Source organism: Marmota monax, unplaced genomic scaffold (genome assembly GCF_021218885.2).
Source record: "Marmota monax isolate L192 unplaced genomic scaffold, Marmota_monax_Labrador192_F-V1.1 WCK01_AAM20220418_F8-fsc00075, whole genome shotgun sequence".
Lineage (NCBI taxonomy): Eukaryota > Metazoa > Chordata > Mammalia > Rodentia > Sciuridae > Marmota > Marmota monax.
The window spans coordinates 1,734,286-1,752,589 of NW_026694772.1; the positions used below are offsets into that span (position 1 = coordinate 1,734,286).

Here is an 18,304-nt window from a genome sequence, read left to right on the forward strand (position 1 = left end):
GGCATTTCTGTATATCAGTGACAAAACTTCTGAAATGGAAATGAGGAAAAACACTCCATTCACACTATCCTCAAAAAAATAGAATACTTGGGAATCAACCTAACAAAAGAGGTGAAAGATTTATACAATGAAAACTACAAAACCCTAAAAAGAGAAGTAGAAGAAGATCTTAGAAGATGGAAAAATATACCCTGTTCATGGATAGGCAGAACTAACATCATCAAAATGGCGATATTACCAAAAGTTCTCTATAGGTTTAATGCAATGCCAATCAAAATCCCAACGGCATTTCTTGTAGAAATAGATAAAGCAATCATGAAATTCATATGGAAAAATAAAAGACCCAGAATAGCAAAAACAATGCTAAGCAGGAAGTGTGAATCAGGCGGTATAGCGATACCAGACTTCAAACTATACTACAGAGCAATAGTAACAAAAACAGCATGGTACTGGTACCAAAACAGGCGGGTGGACCAATGGTACAGAATAGAGGACACAGAAACCAATCCACAAAACTACAACTATCTTATATTTGATAAAGGGGCTAAAAGCATGCAATGGAGGAAGGATAGCATCTTCAACAAATGGTGCTGGGAAAACTGGAAATCCATATGCAACAAAATGAAACTGAATCCCTTTCTCTCGCCATGCACAAAAGTTAACTCAAAATGGATCCAGGAGCTTGATATCAAATCAGAGATGCGCCGTCTGATAGAAGAAAAAGTTGGCTCCGATCTACATATTGTGGGGTCGGGCTCCAATTTCCTTAATAGGACACCCATAGCACAAAAGTTAATAACAAGAATCAACAAATGGGACTTACTTAAACTGAAAAGTTTTTTCTCAGCAAGAGAAACAATAAGAGAGGTAAATAGGGAGCCTACATCACGGGAACAAATTTTTACTCCTCACACTTCAGATAGAGCCCTAATATCCAGAGTATACAAAGAACTCAAAAAATTAAACAATAAGAAAACAAATAACCCAAGCAACAAATGGGCCAAATACCTGAATAGACACTTCTCAGAGGAGGACATACAATCAATCAACAAGTACATGAAAAAATGCTCACCATCTCTAGCAGTCAGAGAAATGCAAATCAAAACCACCCTAAGATACCATCTCACTCCAGTAATATTGGCAGCCATTATGAAGTCAAACAACAACAAGTGCTGGAGAGGATGTGGGGAAAAGGTTACTCTTGTACATTGCTGGTGGGACTGCAAACTGGTGCGGCCAATTTGGAAAGCAGTATGGAGATTCCTGGGAAAGCTGGGAATGGAACCACCATTTGACCCAGCTATTGCCCTTCTCGGACTCTTCCCTGAAGACCTTAAAAGAGCGTACTACAGGGATACTGCTACATCGATGTTCATAGCAGCACAATTCACAATTTCTAGACTGTGGAACCAACCCAGATGCCCTTCAATAGATGAATGGATTAAAAAAATGTGGCATTTATACACCATGGAGTATTACGCAGCACTAAAAAATGACAAAATCATGGAATTTGCAGGGGAATGGATGGCACTAGAGCAGATTATGCTTAGTGAAGCTAGCCAATCCCTAAAAAACAAATACCAAATGTCTTCTTTGATATAATGAGAGCAACTAAGAACAGAGCAGGGAGGAAGAGCAGGGAGAAAAGATTAACATTTAACAGATACATGAGGTGGGAGGGAAAGGGAGAGAAAAGGGAAATTGCATGGTAATGGAGGCAGACCCTCATTGTTATACAAAATTACGTATAAGAGGTTGTGAGGGGAATGGGAAAATAAACAAGGAGAGAAATGAATTACAGTAGATGGGGTAGAGAGAGAAGATGGGAGGGGAGGGGAAGGGGGATAGTAGAGGATAGGAAAGGTAGCAGAATACAACAGTTACTAATAGGGCATTATGTAAAAAGTTTGTAACCAATGTGATTCTGCAATCTGTATTTGGGGTAAAATTGGGAGTTCATAACCAACTTGAATCTAATGTATGAAATATGATATGTCAAGAGCTTTGTAATGTTTTGAACAACCAATAAAAAAAGAAAGAAAATGAGAACAAAAAAAAGAAAAAAAAAACAATGTTTCTTTATACTCCAGAAATATTATCATGATTCCTTGAGTTCTAGTTCTTTAGGCCTTGTTCATGTAGAGCATAAGCCCTTATTATGCTAAAATGTCAATTGATGATAGTTTAGTATGATTTATTTACTTTTTAGAGTGATGGAAAAATGGTGACCAAATAAATATGTGTTCATAACATTTGTTTCTAATTTTTCAACATACACGTATAGACTACAAATATTTAGAGGGAAAAAGTGAGATTCTTCCTCTCCTGCATACAAGAGCTCATCTGTCTTAGAATCTAGACATGATTTCCAGTTTTGATAACAATACTTTTACATATTTCATTAAGCCACATGCCATTCTTTCAAATATTCAGAAAGAATATACCCCCAAATGTTGCTTACTGTTATTTTATCTATTGATGAAATGGAAGTAACTATCTCTCCTATGCCCTATAGTAATAAACAGTAATGACATTTAACCACATATATCTTTGCTGTCTTCTGTTGACATAAAATAGTGAAGAGAAAGAAATATTCAGTAGCACTTTTTGATATTACCTCATATAATATTTAATGTGAGTCAATCATTTTTCATTTAGTAAGTTGGCTTATTTTTTATATATAAAAGTAAAAAAGACAACAAAAGTTACCCAGATTCATAAAACAAAGCTAGGAATAGAATATGTGCTTCTTGTATTCTTTTCAACCAAAGGAGACCTGTGAATTACAGAAAAACTGTGTGTGACTGCTTCAAAGGAAATGTGTCATACACATTGTATGTGTGTGTGTTTTAAAGATTTAGTAGCTTCTTTAAAACTCTAAGTAAAGCTGTTAGTCTGACTAATCATGTACCCCTGAAACCAATTAAAATTTTAGACTAGAGAAATGTTCTTCAAACACTTTTGAAAAAACAAGGGTTCCTTCCTAAAGCCAACACCTTTTAATTAACAAAATATTCAGAGAAAAGCCGTGGTTTGCAATAGTATATTTCACCTACAGTTATTCATGCTACTATTCTGATGTGACAAAGTTAATTCATTTTATGTCTTTTGAGCTTGACTTTCTGTTTAACTGTGGATGGAAAACCACAATTTTGGTAGACATCTTCATTTTCTAACAAATTCATGAGTATGCTAAAATCATTAATAATCAGACTATTCAAGCAAGCTCTCTTGCATTATCTCTCTCTCTGTTGTTCTCTCTCTCTCTCTCTCTCTCTCTCTCTCTATATATATATATATATATATATATATATATATATATATATATATATACATACATACATACATCTATCTAGCTGGCTTGATTGTATGTATCATTGTACACATGGTTTTGGCATTAGGTGATTGAGCAAGAAGGACATCAATGTCTATTCCTAGAAGGAGTAACATTTAATGGCATGACATGAGAAAGACTATTTTTTGTTAGGATCCCATGCAGGAAGAGACACTTCCTCCAATGAACTTAAAAAGAATACACTTTATTTCCACAGGGGTTAGAGAAATTGATATCTGAAACAGCCAATCCCAGCACCAATTCCTTGTGACCCTAGACATGGGCCAAAGACGAGAGATAGATGTCCAACCAAGCTGATCAGACTAGAAGGGAGGATTAAATGTGGCAAGGACAAAAATACGACTGATGGTTGGTGAGGAGACCATTTCCCATGCTTCTTAGGGAGGGGAATTGGAGACTGATCCCAGAACATCCTATTGAAAATTCTGTGTACTAGTTTATGTAATTTAACTTCTTACTTGAACAGCATTACAAGTTCAAGCACTCTCAAAAATCCTCTATATTTTAAGGTATAGAGTTAATAGAAAACCCCTTTGGAATAACCACAAATCCCTCCCTGACCCTTATAGTCAAGAATATATTACTCAGATTTTGTAAATTCACTCACTCTACCCCCTTAACAGATCTTCCAGTCCATTTCATACCTGCTGAAATGATTTATATGTTTCTAGTAAAATGACATAGAGGAAATGAAAGGACCTCATGTTATTTATATTAAAATTATCTAGAAATGTAATGTGAGTCAATATGGTATGCATAATAAAATAAGATCAATGTTCTAAGAACCTAAAAGTTTCGCCTTTGAAATGTTTTGCTTGGAATGAATACACACACACACACACACACACACGTATAGATCTCAAGGCAAAGGGTTTTTCAGAAAAAAATAAAACATTAAATAGTGTTGTTATAAACAGAAATGGCCCTAATAAAATGTGTAAAGTAGGTGGAGAGCAACCTCTTTCTATTTTATGTTATAAAATTACTGCTTGAGAACCAAGGTTTCTGAATTTAGAATTCAGCTTTCAGTTACTATCAGCTAGTCTCTAGACCCATATAAAATAAAGAAACATGGGGGAAAGAATAGTCTCTTTTGTAAATAGTGCTAGTTAAATGGAAGTTTCACATTCAAACCATGAAATTAGAACCTTACCATATATAGTATACAAAAATCAACTCAAGTGGATAAACAGCCTAAATATAAGACCAGAAACTATAAAACTTCTAGAAGAGAGCATAGGGAGAAAGTTCCTAGATGTTGGTTTTGGCAATGAATTTTTGGATATTACATCAAAGTTCAGGCCAGGAAAGTAAAAATGAATGAGACTACATCAAACTAGAAAGTTTCTGCACAACAAAGGAAACATAGAGGTTCCTCAAAACCACTACATGATCCGGCAATCACACTACTGAGTATATAATCAAGGAAAATGAAATCAGTATCTCATAATAAAATTTACACTCATATGCTTAGTGTTGTATTATTCATAATAGTCCCAAAATGTAAATATCTTAGGTGCCCATCATTGACCAAATGAACAAAGAAACAGATATGCAAACAGATATGCAAGATACAGACATGCAATGAGATATTTATTATTCACCCCTAAAGCAGATTATGGTCTTGTCATTCACCACAACTTTGATAAAACTGAAGGACATTATACTAAGTGAAATAAGCTAAACACAGAAAGAAAATTATTACATATGCTCGTGTGGGATCTTTAAAAAATGTACTATCCAGAAATAGAGAATAAAACACAATAGTGAATACCAGAGTAGGGATAGGAGAAATGGAAGATATAAGTCAAAATATACAAAGTAGCCGATATGTAGGATCTATGTATTAATCTAGAAATAGAATACACAACATGAGGACTATTAGGTAATTAAATTGTACTATATATGGGATCCATGCCAAATGAGTAGATTTTAGCTGCTCTTGCAACAAAAAAAATGGATAACTATATGAAATGCTGAATATGCTAATTTGCTTCACTATGATACTATCTATATACTCTATCCATTTATTTTTTCCACATATATTTTATGCAATATATATATATATATATATATATATATATATATTCCCTTGACATCATGTTTGTACCTTAAATGTATACAATAAAATTTATTTCAACCACAAACCAACCAACCAACCCTAAAATCTAATAGTGGTGTAAAACATTTTTTTTTCCTAGTGATGAATATATTTATGTAAGAAAATGTTAAAAAATTTAAAGTGTTTACAACCCAAAAGAATATTGTAATTCTATTCCTGATGGTGTCTTTATAGTTACACACTTATGGTCCTCCAAAATGCACAGAAATTTAGAGTTGGGATTTGAATAGGAAATGATTCTCAGAAAAGGGAGAGAAAAGCTTTCAAAAAGCATAGAGAATATACAAAAATACACAAAAGTGTGAATTGGCCTTTGCTAATTGGAGAATGCAGAATAGAAATTGAGGCATGAGGGAACCTGTGGAGAATGGAGGGATATGAAGCTGAAATGTGAGAATGGAGATAATGAGGAGTCAATAAACATTGAAAGAGCAGCAAAGGAAAAATGGAGAAGAAAAAAATCCCTACATGGTATACCTACTATCATAACGATACTAGAATGTAAGTTACATGTATGACATCATAAAATCCCTCAAACAATTCCATGAGATCAGTACTGTTCTCACTGCTAACGTACTGTTACATAGGTTAAGACTGAGGATCTGAAGTATTCAATTTAGCAAGAATGCTGGAATCCCTTACCAAAAGAGGTCTTCAATCTCAGGAAAGATTATTTATCCAAGGTTGTATATCTAAGAAATGGTAAAAACTGCTGTTCATGAAGAAAGTACTATTGTAATAATTATTATACAGAGAAGTAAATGAAGGTTCGGAACAGTTAAATAACCAGCCTAAAGTTACACAGCTAAGACATGGCAGAGCAAATATTTATCCACCTATCTGGACTTGAAAGTCTGTTTGGCATTGTGCTTCCTGATCCAGGGTTCTGTCCTGCTTTTACAGAAAAGTGGGACATGATGAGAAGGATTAACTAGTTTTATTTGTTCTATTAAATACTTGAGCCCCCATTATGTTTTTCAAACAGTGCCTCTTCCTATATTATTTTCTTCTTCTAAAAATAACTAAAATGGCCCAAATAGCAATAGCCTAGACATACATGTTCTATGTTCTAACCTTCAAGAAATAATTCTTATATAATAACTTTCAGGATTCACTGTAGATAGAAGTCTTCTAAGTTTACTAAAAACCTTTTTGTATAGATTTTTTTAAAAAAGGTTTCATTCATTTATTTGGAGGACATCAACAGGCACCTACTATATAGGACCTGAATGAAATGCAAGGAATAGAGCAGTGCGTAAAAGAATGGTTCCCCCTCCATTTCCATGGGATTAAGATGTTCTCACATGGCAATAGAGACCAGAAATGAATGACTGGTGCAGAGATAGTTTTATTGCATGACTTCTCAATCTATCTGCTATATTATGTACATCCACAAGAAAATAATTTTTTAAAAAAATAACAACTATAGGTAAATGGCAGAAAGATCAATTGAGGGAAGCGAGCAGGGAGTGGGGGAGGGAAGTAGAAGGAGAGGTACTAAGGACTTAATTAGAACAAGATACATTCCATGCTTGTATAATTACGTCAAAATGGATTCTACTGTCATGTATAACTAAAAAGAACCAATAAGTAAATAAATATATAGAGAAATTTAAATAGATGATAGATATTTGTTCCTTTTCCTCAGTGGAGAATTTTATGTTATTATTATTCCTAGTCCCTCCTTAAAATGTTTTAATTGTCTTGAATCGTTTTCCCTTTTCAAATCTTAATCCCTGGACTATCTTTTCAATAAACATTTTTTTCCAAAAGTACTTTCCAGAAAACAGTAGTCTGCTCATTGAAGTCTGAACATTCTTTGCAATCTCATCCTTTACTATATTAAAACTTAAGATGACATGATAATTTCCACTTCATTAAGTACTTCTTTGTTGGTCTGATGTAAGTCTAGAGAAGAAAAAAGTCTCTCTTCCTCTTTCCATTTGAAAGTCCAATTTTCAATAAGTGAAGCTCCAAAGAAACATGAAGTACTGTAGGATACTTCACATAACCTTGAAATATTCCCAATCTGCTGAATATTGGCTGAGTATTCATTGTATATCTACTTAGGAATAATTTGTCCTGTTTTTCAGTGAGCCTAGTGTTCTGCAGTGAGTTCCTATGGTGATATTTTAATATTTCTCTTTTCAGACCTACCCAATGCGTTCTTTCCAGGGATTCAGCTCCTCTGCTGGAAAGCCTTTTAAGGTTTCTAGACCTTGTTTGCTCCTGTGTACAGTTCCCCTGGAATGTATTTCACAAAATGCTACTTCTGCTTTATATTATATTTCATTTTCTTTCTAGAAAGAGCCTCAGAGATATGAGATAGCATCAAGAAATAAAACTTCTTCTTTATCTCCTCAGTATTATTTTATTTCAATCATAAATTTTTGACATTGGATTTTGATTTCGACATCTCAAACACTTTTCTTTCTGCCTTGTTCAAGATTAGTTCTTCCATCTATACAAGATTTGGTGTCTCTAAGAAGTTCAAGAGACAAAAAACATTCCTCCATACATCTCATCTTCTCTAGTGAAGAGACAATTTTGGATTGAACCCAAGGACGCTTAACCACTCACTTATTTTGAGACAGGGTTTCACTAGGTAGCTTACAACCTCACTAATTTTCTGAGGCTTCCTGTATCAGCCACCTGAGCTGCTGGGATTATAGGCATGTGCCACCATGCCTGACAAATGAATAGACAATCTTAAAAGTCCAAATGGTCTAGGCATGGTAGTGTGCACCTGTAGTCCCAAAAGTTTAGGAGGCTGAGGCAGGAGAATCAGAAGTTTGAGGCCAGTCTCAGCAAGTTAGTGAGGGCCTAAGCAACTTAGCATGACCCTGTCTCAAAAGCTAAAAAGACCTGGGGGTATCACTCAGTGGTTAATGCCCCTGGGTTAAATCCCTGTTACCAAAAAAATCTAAACTATAATTCAAACATAAAATTTAATATATGACTACCTCAGAATGAAAATCCAGTACAAAATGGCACATTTGTTTCGTGTTGCTGGTATAATTCCCTTGTCCATGCCTCCAAGGTCTCCTACTGAGATGTCTTTTGCAGTTTTCCCTGAAAACTCCCCTTATGAACTACATAATCTGATATTTGTTCATTGCTGGACTCCTAGTTATATTAAACTCTTGAGGTCATTGGTTATCAAGTGGATACCATTCCTCCTTTCCACCACTCTCCTCCTATAACACAGCTGTGTGTTAGTTATTTAGTGTGTTGTTATTTAGTATCATTTCACATGAGCCAAGTTCAACCCACTTCAGTCAAAACAGGGCTCCACAAAGTCCTCTGACTCTTTCCCCAGTAATCCAGGTTACCATCCTTTATCACCATCCTTTATCACCATGTTCCTCTGTGGAGTGTTTTTGCTTGTTTGTTTGTTATTAATCAGGTGTTTATAAAAATAGTAACAGCATTATTGATTACCTACTAATATCAGGCACTGTACTAATACTGTTGTTGTAATGATGATGTTCTCTTTCTGGTATCATTGTATGTTCATTGCTTGTATTAGTAATTGAATCCATACAACTGCTTCTGTGACATTACCGTTATTATTCCTCCTCTACCCAGAAGAAAACCTGAAGCTTAGATTAGATAACTTAGCCAACATCCTAGAGTTCCTAGGCAGAGAGCAGGATTCTTTCCCAGGTCTTTTTACCCCAAGAAGTTAGATCTTAACCATTACCATGTGTACTATCTTACACTGCAGTGTTCAACACTATTAATACTAAGATTTCTTACTGACCTTAAAGCAGTGTTTCCTGTACAAATAGAAAAACTTCACTAGCTCTTATTTTCCAAAAAATAATGTACTTTGGTTTTTCTTCACTGCTAGTCACTTTATTACCAATCTAGAAGAAAAGAAAAACATAAGATTAACTGTTCCCAGAATAAAATACAGAGCTAAAACAAGAACATTTCATTGAATTTGATTTCCCTAGGGTCTTTCTCCAAAGTAATTGACTAGTTATAAAGGAAATTATAAGTCTAAAATAAGATTTTATTCAGTCCTTTGTTTTTCCTTTTTTTTTCTCTGAATGAAAAAAATATAGGTAAATCTTATTCACCTGGAAATGTCTGAATACATTTGTTCACCAATTTCCCAGTCTATATAATTGTTATTGAGAAGTATTATTTAAATCAAACTATTTGTCCAAGCATGAGAATAGTTTTATCATTTTGAAAGATTATTAAATATGTATTGATATTTTCTTTGAATTGATATTTTATTTGAATTTCCTATGATGTATTATTTTATGAAGTATTCACATTGTTATAAACAAATATGTCATAAATAATAATATCAAATTGTTGCCTTTTAATTAAAATTAATTGTTACTTAAATTCACTCTTTAGCTTGTGTTTCTAATTTTCTTTTTATTCTTTTCTCAAAAAAAAATTTAGCTCCTAGTCAGACTGTTACTCTAGTGACACAACCTGTGGTTACCAAGGAAACTGCTATCTCCAAACTAGAAATGCCATCTTCATTGCTGTTGGAAGTTCCTGCTCTGGCAGATTTCAACCGGGCTTGGACAGAACTTACTGAATGGCTTTCTCTGCTTGATCGAGTGATAAAATCACAAAGGGTGATGGTCGGTGATCTTGAAGACATCAAGGAGATGATCATCAAGCAGAAGGTATGAGTTACAAATATAAAAGCTGGCAGAAGGTTTTCCTTAAATTACAGATTTTTCCACTAGCCATACCACTCTCCTAGACCATTTCCCACCAAGTCTTTAGACAGCTCTTTCTCTATCAGCAAGCACACTACTCTCTCCACTCTGTTCAGCCCAAGTATGAGCAAGGGTATGAGTTAAGGCAATTAACTGTAGTAATCATGAATTAAAAGGAGGAAAATATAAGGGAAAAAAGCATATGCCTTCAAGTATAGTTGGCTTAGTTAAATTTAACAAACAAGTGGTATTTTTAAAATCTATTTGATACGGAATAATCAGCTTCATCAAACTGTTTACATTTAAACTGTTTTGGAACTTTGTACCCATTATGTATCACAGAATCAAACATAATAATCTGGGACTTGTTTGTTATCTACTATTCTAAGTTGTCTGTGCCAGTTTGCCTCTTTAAATAATAAGGAAAATTGGAAGTTAATTATAAATAAAAAAGAAAACTAACAAGCAATAAAATGTTTAAAAATAACCTAGATCTCAATATTGGTATTTCTGCCCTGCCATATTCAAATCAACATGTTTTTAATACAATATTTCACTTATCAGTTTCATTGGAATCCATTTGGTAAAATTATGACATCTACTAGAAACCTATAAATATGTTGATATAAATGTGGTTTATCTAGGTAAAAAAATTATAATTGGTATCTTCTATATTTCTGAATGGATGAAAAAGTAATTTTGAAAGTTTCAGACACCATAGTCACATCACTTTTAAAAGCTTTCAAACATTTCAAAAGAAATAATCAATTGTGGAGGTATTCAAGTGTTAAATAATTGCCTTTTGAAAACAAGGAACAGGGTAGACAGTGCGGGTAATATCTTTGTGGTGCTAAAGATGGAACCCAGTGCCTCACACAAGCTAGGCAAGTGCTGGACTACTGAGCCACAACCCCAGCCCCTCTACTACTGCTTTTTAACAAGTGTTCATAGCCATATTTTTTAAGAAAAAAAAAGATTCATAGATGTCACCCTCCTATTAGGTAGCAGAGCAAGTATTCAAATCCAAGTCTGTTTGATTCCTAAATGTGGGTTCTTACTTACTACATACAGTGCCTATAATAACTATACCTGTAGTGACTATTTAGTGTGTGTATGTGTGTGTGTGTGTGTATGTATATATATGTATATGTATATGTATATGTATATATATATATATATATATATTTGTGTCTATGGTCTATATCAGACATTATGCTGAAAATTTTATATTGAAATGTGCTGATAGATGCAGAAACAAGAGCTACATTATTTCATGATATCATTTTACTAATACTTCCATGAGTATTATTTATCATAGGAGGCAATATATTATAGTATTTAAAGCTTGACTCTACTACTATAGCTGTGTGACTTTGGATGAGTTGTTCAACCTCCCTAAACATGAATTTATCATTCTGATAAATATGGATAATTATACTGTCTGCCTCATAGGTTACCATGAGAATTAAATTAAGTAGTGCACGAAAAAAAAATATTTTGCATTGCTTACTGTGAGTGTTCAGAAAATGTTAGTGATCAATATTAAGTTTCATAGAAAACTCTGGAAATCTTCCCACTCAGGGTATTTGTATTATACAAACTGTATGTGACATAATAATATGGAACTGACAGCTGATTTCCATATCAGCACCCTATTCCACCATTGATATTATGACCTCCTGTACAACCCCCTTGATATTAAAGTGAGAAAGTACACACTCCCTTGTGATGGGTTCATGAGCCTAGCCTTTATAGAAGCCATTGTCATGTTCAGTAGTCTTCAAAGTTCTCTAATAAATTTGTCTTTTTTGGAAAGTACTATTAATTTGGTGTCCTTCACAGAGATTATCTTTAAATATAGGCATGAAATTAGCTTAGAAGTGTTGAAGAGCCATACCTGGGGCAGGGAAAAATTAAGATTTATAAATTATATATGTATAATATGAAAATTAAGTTTATATTTGTAAATATACATTCATATATATGAATATGTTTATATTAATTTTTATTAACATATATTTCCAATTTCCCTTACCTTGCTAAATAGTAAGGATACTATACTTCTGCTGCTTCCTTCTTTTGCATTGAAAAGTAATTTATGAAGACATTGTCAGTTTTTGCCTTTTATAGTTTAATCACTAAATAGTCAATGAAATGGTCCTAATTGATTATTAAAGAAATGTAGTGTATGGAATGAAACAAGAAGGAGAGGTAAGTTTAGGGGGCATTTTATTATATCATAAATAAATAAATAGTTCCTTTGAGTAAAAGTTTAAATAAAACAATCCTGCCTCTAATGTTTGATATGTGAGAAATGAGTTAATATCCCAAAAGTTATTTGTATAGTGTAGAAATTCTATTTACACCTGTTTATTCATATATTCCTTTAGCAAACTTTTATTGATCTGCTACTATATACTCAGGAAATACAAAATTGTACAAGATAAGAATGCGCAGGTATAATGTTGAAAGGGAGAAAAACAATAATAATGCTATAAAGATAAATTTTAGAGATAGCTACAAAATATTTAGCACTCATTACATGTCAATCACCAATCTAAGTACATCTTATCTATTCCTTAATGCTCACAACAATACTGTAAGGCACATTGAAGTTTAAAAGCCTACCTACCCAAGGTCAAGGAGGAAAGTGACAGTGATTGGAACTGAACTGAATCAGAGGCCTGATCCTTAAACATATTATTTTGGGTTTTGTTTTTTACTTCTCTGGTATATTTGGTGGTGATCTAGGCACTTGTTTCAGAGAAAATTAAACCTGAGGAGAGAACAATGACATAACTTGCTGACAAAGCATAAGCCCAAAATTAAAAGAATAAGTTAGAATTAACCAACTAGATGAGATGAGAAAGGCAATCTAGGAAACAGACTGTACTTTTAACTGAGGTAAGGAAAAACATTACATAACAAGAATTGTGATTCCATATGGCTGAAGTTGAGAGAAGGGGAGCTAACTGACGGGGATACTTGCCAGACTGAGGAGATTTGTTGATGGCCTATAGGCAGTGGCCACCCTTAAAGAATTTTAAACAGTAAAGTAAAATCATCCAGTGTAAAAATTTCAGTTGTCTATCAATTTGTCTGGATGCAAATAACAAATCATTCTTTGATTATATCATCAGAAAGTGAATTTACTAGAATTAGCATGAAGGCAATGGAACAAGGCTTAGATGAAGATCTGAACATGCCTAGGTACCTAATTAGCAAAAACTAGTTGAGTCTCTTTATGATACTCCCTTTTCTTCATCCTGTGTAACTATGTTCAAAATTTAAAGCCTAAATGAGAGAATCCAGTTGACCTTGCTTTGGTCCCACCCATCTCTTAGCTAGAGAAAATCAGAGAACCTTTATTTAAAGCCTTCTTTCGAAGTCCCTTACAATGAAGGAGAGATGATCTCCCCTCCCTCAGCTAAAAGAATTTGGGATCTGTTGACAGTAAAAGAGAGAAAGGATGCTGAGCAGCCAATGAACACTGAATTCAGGCAATGAACAAGGATAAAGGACAGAAAAAAATGATTTTCAGGCAGTAATTATCATAGTCTAAACAACAGCTTTAACTACTTCAACTTTGTAACCTGGAGTCACAAAATAAAGACCATTTATACATTAGTACTCCAAATATAATTTCTTGACCTTTACACATTCAGTAATTGGCTCTCAATAAATGTAGATTGTTGATGGATAATATGAATGAAATATGATAAGGAGATTACATTTTTAACAGATTAGAACTTGGGGATTCTAATTGTAACTGCAAAGCCTCAGAAGTTAGGTGACACGATATAACAAGATATTTCATGACTCAAGAAGTTAGATTTGAATGTATGAAGTTCAGATCACACCTTAGTCATGCAGTAATTGAAATATTGACCCCAGAAAAAATATAAGGACAAACAGTTGCATATGCTAGCCTTGCAGTAGCTTGAGATGTTAAATTTTAAAATCACATACCTGGTAAAAAGCTTCTGTTGTCTTTAGCATAAGTTATTAAAATTAAATTTCTTTTTTTAAAAAATGGGAGCTGCCATAATTTCTAGATAATAATTTATACTAAGCAAATTAAGCAAAACATGGAAATTAAAATTACACCTATAATTTTTGAGATTTTACTGGGGACTGAATCAGAACAAATTATATTATGTGTCTTTGTGATTATGCCAAAATGAATCCTAATGTTATATATAACTAAAAAGTACCAATAAAAATGAAAATACGAAAAATCAATATTAATCTTTAAATAATAAAATGTAGTCATCTTTGAGATTTTTAAAATGTAGCCACTTTAGAATTAAGCAACTCTACTGCTAAATTTTGGATAGTAGAAAATAGACCATTATCTTTTAGAGAAATATACATGTGATACATGCAAATTAAAACTTTAAATGTTAAAAAGTACATGCAGCTAAAGTTTATTTTCTAAAATTCTGAATGATAATAAGTATTATTTATAATCTATAATTGAGAAATTAAATTTATTTCCTATTTCATAATTTTTAACTGAAATTGCTCTGAGACAAAATTGTTCTGATGATAATTAGCAGTTTTCTTTTTTGTGTATAATCTATCAGTCAAAGGAAAACATCTATCTAGAGTCAGATTGTTACTTCTGACCCTTAGGAAAGAAAGGAGGGAGGATAAAAGGAAAAAAGGGAAGGAAAAATGAAAATTAAAAAGGATAAAAGAGAAGGAGGGAGAAAAAGAAGGATAGAGGGAGAGAGTTGGATAGGAAATCTAGGGAGAGGTTTGGAACACTGGAGATAAGTGTTGCTATCAACAAATTGGATTTAGGTGGCCATATGATACTGTTATTTTTTTATACTGGGTCTGATTGCCCCTGCTAATTATAGTCTTTTTTCTAGTCATTTTGGCCAGGTGTTCACCACTAAATCTGAACCACAGCACTTGTATTAAATAAAGAATTAAATTGGCAAAGGCATTTTATCCTCTAATAAGACCTCTCCAGGTTGGAGTTGAGACAAATTGGCCAATCTGGACAAGATGATAATAGCCTTGCTCAAGATTCATTTTTAACTGTGCATTACACTGTTACCTAGAAGATTTCATTATCGCAAGATTGAGCAGTTTTAGTGGGTACAGTATATATTTAAATTGGAAATAATCACTTGGATGTGTTCAATTTGTGTTGTTGTTGCTGAGGTCAAAGGCCTTAATAAAACTTCCATTATTTTAAAACTCTGGTTACAGTGTCACAAAGAGCATTTGAATGGCTTTAAACTCATTCTGATTATAATTTTCATTGAATAAATTTAGCCACAATCTGATGACAAAGGAACTTTTCTATCATGGACCTACAGTATTGGTAAAACAATGTATATGAGACCAGTGGGGTGGGGGTGAGATTTTAAAGTGTTATTGATTGTTTAAGCTAAAAACAAAATGAAACAAAAGAAAAGAGTGTTTCTTGGATTTATTCTATTGCCATGATCCTAGCAGAAAGTGCATATTACAAATAAGTTCCCCTTACCAAACAAATGAGAAGAGTTACAGATAATTTAGTTAATTTGGCTAAGGTCATTTAGTAAATGTAATTGTCCTAACATAAATCCAGACCTCTTGAGAATAGATAATGTTTCTTTCTTTTTCTATGATCCTTTGTCCCCTGCTTACATGTTTTCTCATTTCTACAACAAAATTGCAAAAAACAAACTAAACTCAATTATTTCTGAGTACTTCCAACGGATTTCAAAAGTTGGGTGACAGTCATCTTAGGGCAAACACATTAAAGATTTTTTTTTTCTCTTTTATCTAACAACTGTCATCTTACCAGTACTTTCTGCACAACCTTGTTTAAGAAATACCATACCAGAGTATGCTGTCTTTCCATATATAGAAGCTGTGTATTGCATTCTACAAAGAATCATCCATGATTTGCTTGGCTAAAGACATTTGCAAAATTTGTGCTTCATTTATCTTCCAATAAATACACATGTTTCCAATACATGGCTTGTTACCCTGTAGATCACTGCTCCACATCTACACAATTTTCTATTCTTACCTAGTAGGAGCCAAGTTCACTGTTATCTTCACTGAAGGATGTAAAGATATGTCAATGTCAGTAATTTGACCCTGTGGTCATGACAGAATTAAGCTCCCCTTAAATAAAAAAAAATCACAGAGTTGCAAATGCACACACACAAATCCCATTTTCTAAGTCTCAAAACAAAATTTTTATGGAAAATGATACCATACCTTCGTTTTTGCTTAAAGATAAGCATGCTGTACTCAACCACATATTTCAAAGTCATGCATAAAAATGCATATCTTATTACAGTTCAATTCAATTCACTGTAAAGTCTTCTGTCAAAATCTCATCACACAAAACTTAATCATAGTATTCACATGAATTCTGATAAAAAACAAGTATAGTGTGTTTTCAATGAGATACCACTGGGATTTTTTTTTAAAGTTCATCATTTTTTTAAATAGTGAATTCTACTTACAAATTTTCTTGCTTGAATATAGTTATAACTCCTTTCAATAAACGGATTTTTTATTATTTTCAAAAAGGTATCTAAAATCTGAGATCTCTTTTTTTTACAAATAAGTAATATGGGTAACTAAATTACTTTTATTTTTTTGAAATTATGTTTTTATGCCTTAAATCATAAGTCTTGCCTCTTGGGCTTCATATTTCACCATAACTTTGGATCCTTCTAGTCTGCAATTAAATTTACAATGTGCTGTGGTATAGTTTTAAGTAACCTTAATTTTAGGGGAATTATAGTTAATAGGGACATGGGTGGTTTTTCTTTTATTTCTTCATTCAACAAATTGTCTTTGTTAACAAAGCACATTAGAGACAGGTAGGGGTCCACAAGGAAATGAACTGGGAAAGAGACAATGGAGTAAGAGTTTGGATTTAAATTTGATTTCCTTGTCTATGGTAATAAATAATTAATTGAGAAAGAGATGAGGCAGTGATTACTCATCATTAGTAAAAGTGTTTTTGCACATGTACACATTTCTGTATATGATTCCTTATATTTAAGTGATATATGTACTATATGGGAGTAGATATTTTAATATTCTGCAATTAAATGCTACTAGTGTTTTCTATCCTCCCTCAAATATATATTTTGGAGACATCTGATTTACAGTGTCAGGCAGATTATTTAGAAATGTGTAAACTTCCTTTTAAAGGCCTTTGGTATAAGACCAAGTTTTCATATATCTGGAGAATTCTTTCTGGTGAGAGTACTGTTCTTAGAGATTAAAATTAAGGATAGTAAAGTCTCCAAATTTAGAGTGCATCCTCTTTAAGGGAAACATCAGAAAGAAGAGGATAGTCTTTGCCATAAGAGAAAGAAGTGCTACTATAGTTTCAATATGTACATATATGAATGGATCAATCATATTTTATTTTCTACCTCTAAATATGTACCTGCCTTTCTCATATAGAAGAAAATTAAGTTATTTTTCTCCTTCTATGTATCTTGTTGATTTTTATTCAATAATCTGGGAATGAATATTGATTTTTGCATATGTTCTAATGTTTTTAAATTTTGAAAACTAACAAAATTGATCAGTAATTTCCAAGGTAGTTATAGATGCATTAATTTCAAAGAGAAGAAATTGGACATGACTATTTTGTCATCCTTCATGAATTCACTAAATATAATGGAATTTTTTAGAGTTGTTTTGAATCAATTTTTTACTAAATTTATAAATGTAACTTTGAATACTATTTTAGTAATTCACACATGCTTCCAGACTCCTTTATCTTTATATTTTAAATTTTGTGTACCCTCATATTCAAGAATTTTATATCTCACATGATTTTGTCAAGAAAAGTATATATTCTGTTTTTTATGTATTATTTGTCTCAAGAATAGAAATGTCCTGATTTTTCCTGACATAGTTCCCTCTAACTAGAAATTAAGAAAATTCAGTTGCAGCAAAAGCATACACAGTACTTCCCCTTTATCTGCAGTTTGTTACCTGCAATCAACCACGGTCTGAAAGTGTTACATATAAAATTTCATAAATGAACAATGCTAAACTTTCACATTACACACCATTCTGAGTAACATGATAAAATTATGTGTCATCTTCTTGCTCCATACCATCTGGGATGTGAATCATCCCTTTGTCCACTGT

The 18,304-nt window shown here is 32.9% G+C and overlaps 1 protein-coding gene across 11 annotated transcripts in view; it reads left to right on the top strand.

The window, feature by feature from the left end:
• Window positions 1–18,304, top strand: part of Dmd (dystrophin) — a 2,205,817-nt gene that overhangs the window by 1,522,065 nt on the left and 665,448 nt on the right. For all 11 annotated transcript variants that reach the window (XM_058572890.1, XM_046425263.2, XM_046425265.2 and 8 more), the window contains one exon: window positions 9,900–10,132. In XM_058572890.1, the coding sequence (XP_058428873.1) occupies window positions 9,900–10,132 (233 nt within the window). The remainder of the gene's footprint in view (window positions 1–9,899; window positions 10,133–18,304) is intronic.